The 4,029-nt window shown below is 47.5% G+C and overlaps 1 protein-coding gene across 1 annotated transcript; it reads right to left on the reverse strand.

The window, feature by feature from the left end:
* Positions 1-699: 699 nt before the first annotated feature.
* On the reverse strand, positions 700-1,985 carry LOC119350047 (cysteine-rich repeat secretory protein 55-like). The gene has a single exon (XM_037618074.1). The coding sequence runs from the start codon at positions 1,983-1,985 to the stop codon at positions 1,008-1,010; it is 978 nt and encodes a 325-aa protein (XP_037473971.1). The 3' UTR covers positions 700-1,007.
* Positions 1,986-4,029: the final 2,044 nt, after the last annotated feature.

Consider the following 4,029-nt stretch of genomic DNA (forward strand, 5'->3'; position numbering starts at 1 on the left):
CCCTCACCTAGGTCAAGCCCGAGTGGCTATACCTCGCAATGATGATGTGTTTCTTACATCCTTACCTTGTTGAAGGCATTGCTCGGATATGCTTGAACTGATTCTTCAGGGTGAAAATCTAGATTCTGGCCATCTGGTTGGATCCTGTGACGGCGGCATTTGAGTGTCGCTCCCTTATTGAAGGCGTTGCTGTTGAAGAATCTCGTCGTCCATATGGTGTCATGAGATGATTGGTGCGGATATGGTCATTACTGTAGGTTGCTGATCACAGATCTGATCACTTTAGGGCTTTTTTTTCCTTTTTTCCTCGCCTACACATAGCTTTGTTCTTATTTGACTTTGCTAGTTGTTGGCGTGTTTTCGTGTGTGTGAGTTGGTATTAGCTTTGTGCATCCTAACTATACAGAAGCCGAATGTGTGTTTATTGTGTCATGTATCTTCTTGATGCTTCATTTTGAGTCAATAAAATCCACCCTTTATCGAAAAAATAACAGCTTTATAAGGAGCAAGGTGGTTGACAACTCAAAATTGCAATCAACTGCTCTCAAAGAATTAATTAACTAAATATTTTTGGACACAGTACAATCGAAGCCATCACATACACGTGCATACACTCGTCTCTATAAACGCAAGCACACACATTCTACCCTTATAATCATTTCCGAGAGAGACTGAGCCGACATAATATATTGAGATTGATGAAGTCACTACAGACAAATATGAAATTAATTAACTTTTGGTGGGTAGTAGTTTTGCAAATATGGAAATTACATTAGGGTAGTTTGCACGAAATTTATTTTCACAAGCAAACATGTACACAAACAAACACGAGGCTATTATTTCGCTTATTATTTTGCACTTGACGAGAATTATTTGGACCCCGGTTGGATTTTATGCTAGCTACGAGCCGGCCATACACTAACAAATGGATTCGCCACCACCAGATACGCACAACGAGCTAGAGTGCTTGTAGATAGCACTCTAGTTGACTAGCTGTACTCCACCCATCACGGGTAGTTCAAGACGATCTTGTCGCACTGTGCGACCTCGTCGGCCGACTCGCCGGCGCCGTCGAGCGGGAAGAAGAAGGGGTACACCTCGTAGCGCGCCATGCAGCTGCTGTAGATCACGCGGCACCCGCGGCGGTACCGGCAGTAGTTGGGCAGCTCCGCCACCGCCTGCGCCACGCACAACCCGCAGTCCGCGGCCGTGATGTCCCTGGTGCACCACCCGAGCCCGTAGATGGTCGTCTTGGCTCCGCCGCCGCTGCCTCCTAGACGCGTCGTGTCCGTCGCCAGCCCCTTGTTGCCGGCGTCACCGGCCTCAGAGGCGACGCGGGACATGAGCTTCCCCTGCGCCCGGTCGAACGCGGCCAGGTCGACCCCGGTGGCGTTCTGGGTGTTGAGGAGGATGAGCGTGTACCCCGTGTCCGCAAGGCCGACGAAGTTGGAGGTGGAGTACCGGAGGAGGCAGTAGTCGTAGAAGACCCGGCCGTCCGAGCTGCCGCGGCAGGACGACGCCACCTCCTTCGCCGCTGCGGCGAGGCAGAGCGAGCAGTCCTGACGCGGGACGTCGCCGCGGCACTGCGCGAGGCCCCAGACCGCGGACGAGGAGCGGCCGGCGGTGGCCGTGGCGTAGTAGGCGGCGGAGGCACGCGGGACGAGCGCCGCGAGGACCTGATCGATGCTGGCCTGCGTCTCCGCGCTGGTGCCGTTCTTGGCGCAGTACGTGCCGATGGCGTCGACGGCGGAGCACGGACGCGCCATGGCGAGCAGGAGCGGGAGAAGCAGCAGCAGGAGCAATGGAGACGAGGAGGAGGACGCCATTGCGCGCCTACTTTGATGATGTGATGTGTGCGCTACTAGCAGTTTGTTTGCATGCAGGGTCTCGTTGGTGCGTGGGAGATTCTTATAGAGAGAGCGGGCAGTGAGTGGTGGGTGCTTGGTCCATGGGTGATGCCTCCATGCTACTACATGCGCAGCCATACTTGACGAGCTGCATGTCTCTTGTGTTTTAATGGTTGGAGACTGTGTATGTGGCGGCACTTGATCCTGTCAACTTCTAGATCATGCGGACTGGTCCATGGATGTGGATTATTATTCGTGTTGGGTTGGTAGTGGTACGTGGTGTTGCTGCTCGACTAATTAAGCGTGCCACGTAGGCATGCACGTACCCCCAAAAAATCTCCTCCATGCATGCTCACTTGCTTAAATTAATGCCCCCAAGAGAGCGAGCTTGAGCTGGATCATCTCCCATAGCGCTAGCATACGACTGATCCTTCCGCCATGCATGCCTTAGCTAGGTCATACCTCCAAAAAAATAACTAAGTTATCTTGCTTAACCCAAAACGTATCCTCGCATAATTAAGCCATTGTTTAGCAGTGAAACTAAGAACAATCCATTGACTAAGTTAGTGTTGGAGAAGGCCGGTTATTAGGACCTACCAGGTGGGTCTCCGCGTCGGTGCTGACACACTAACACAGCGCATTACTGGTCAACGCTTTTCGATCTGGATGTGGTGTGGAGACAACCATTCAACCGGGATCGGTCAATCGATCGTGACAGCAAAGTTAGGCCGTCGCCTTGCTGTGGCGGACACCCAAGTAATACCCAATTTTCTGTTCATGGATTTGCTAACGTCCAGTTGCCCGAATAGGACAGGCACTCATTTTCCATGTCTGTTTGGATCTAAGCTCTCTATTTCCTTTGGTTTTTTTATAGGTTTCTTGTGCAACAATATTATAGATATTGTGTATCACTATCACCCGTGTCAATCTATCCCGTGATTCTAAGCAAAATAATCAGAATTTTAAACCGTTCTTTCTCTCTATCCCTCCACCAGGAAATACTTGTCAAAGAAATGAATAAAAATGAATGTATCTAGAGTAAAATACATCTAGATATATCCATTTCTACGACAAGTATTTCCGAACAGAGGAAGTACTATTCTTCATAATAATTGATGTATGCATTGCGAAGGAAACACAAATTGCCTAGTGTTTTTCCACTCGAGATATGTTGACACTGATTATCAAAATCCACCTAAGGATGAAGATGCACTTTCAATATGCCCCTTTTTGGTAAGTAATGACAACATAAATCAAAGCTTTGCATATGATATAAAATATGAGTACGAGGTTTCGAGAAACATGTGATTTCGAGAAACATGTGATATACACGAGTTGCCCTTAAATTTGTGCATTATTTTTTTTTCTTTTGAAATGCAAATGCACAATCGTTTCAGTACATGAGAAACTTTTCTATGTCACATGGATCTACTTGATGTGCACATAGAACAAATTTATTTTGATATGCTCTCCACAAATATGCAATCCAAGGAGAAACACATGTTGCCAATAAACTAAAAAGATGTACTAAAGCATGAGAATGAACATAAATGCATGAAGTAGCATAAATGCATAGGCAGGGCCGGGCCGGAAAAATCCGGGACCATGTGCAAAACTAAAAAATGGGGCCCTATCTCACTAGAAAAAAATGAACTAACGAGCAATTATAATGTGTGTATATATACATATATCTCACAAAAAAATGTTATAATATATGATATAATATTTTACATAATAATTGGATATATAAAAAAATCATACCTATTCAACTCTCGGTTGCGTGAAGCACCTGAAGAATGGAATCCGTGAGATGGTGAGAGCACCCGAAGGATGGAACTATCGTGGTCGCCGATTGATCAGACGATCCCGTTTCAGTCGAGTGGCCTGAAGGATTGTCACCGAATTGCCGATCGATCTTCCTGTAGGCAGCAGCCAATAGCCGAAGCGGCGAAGCCCTGTAGCGATGGCGGCGACACAATCACTGTTTTTGCGTCGCGATCGATCTAACCCCCGTCCAGAGGATCCCAATTTTTCCCTTCTTTTTTTGATGAGTATCTTTTTCTTTTTTTGAGGGACTTTTTTTATGAGGTGAGACGATCCCCGTGGACAACCGACTAGAAAAGGTTGAGCAGGTGCACGTGGGATGGAGTCATCAAGAGCAGCGGCCTAGCAGCTTGCGTCG

This window comes from Triticum dicoccoides, chromosome 1B (genome assembly GCF_002162155.2).
Source record: "Triticum dicoccoides isolate Atlit2015 ecotype Zavitan chromosome 1B, WEW_v2.0, whole genome shotgun sequence".
NCBI classification, from domain to species: Eukaryota; Viridiplantae; Streptophyta; class Magnoliopsida; order Poales; family Poaceae; genus Triticum; species Triticum dicoccoides.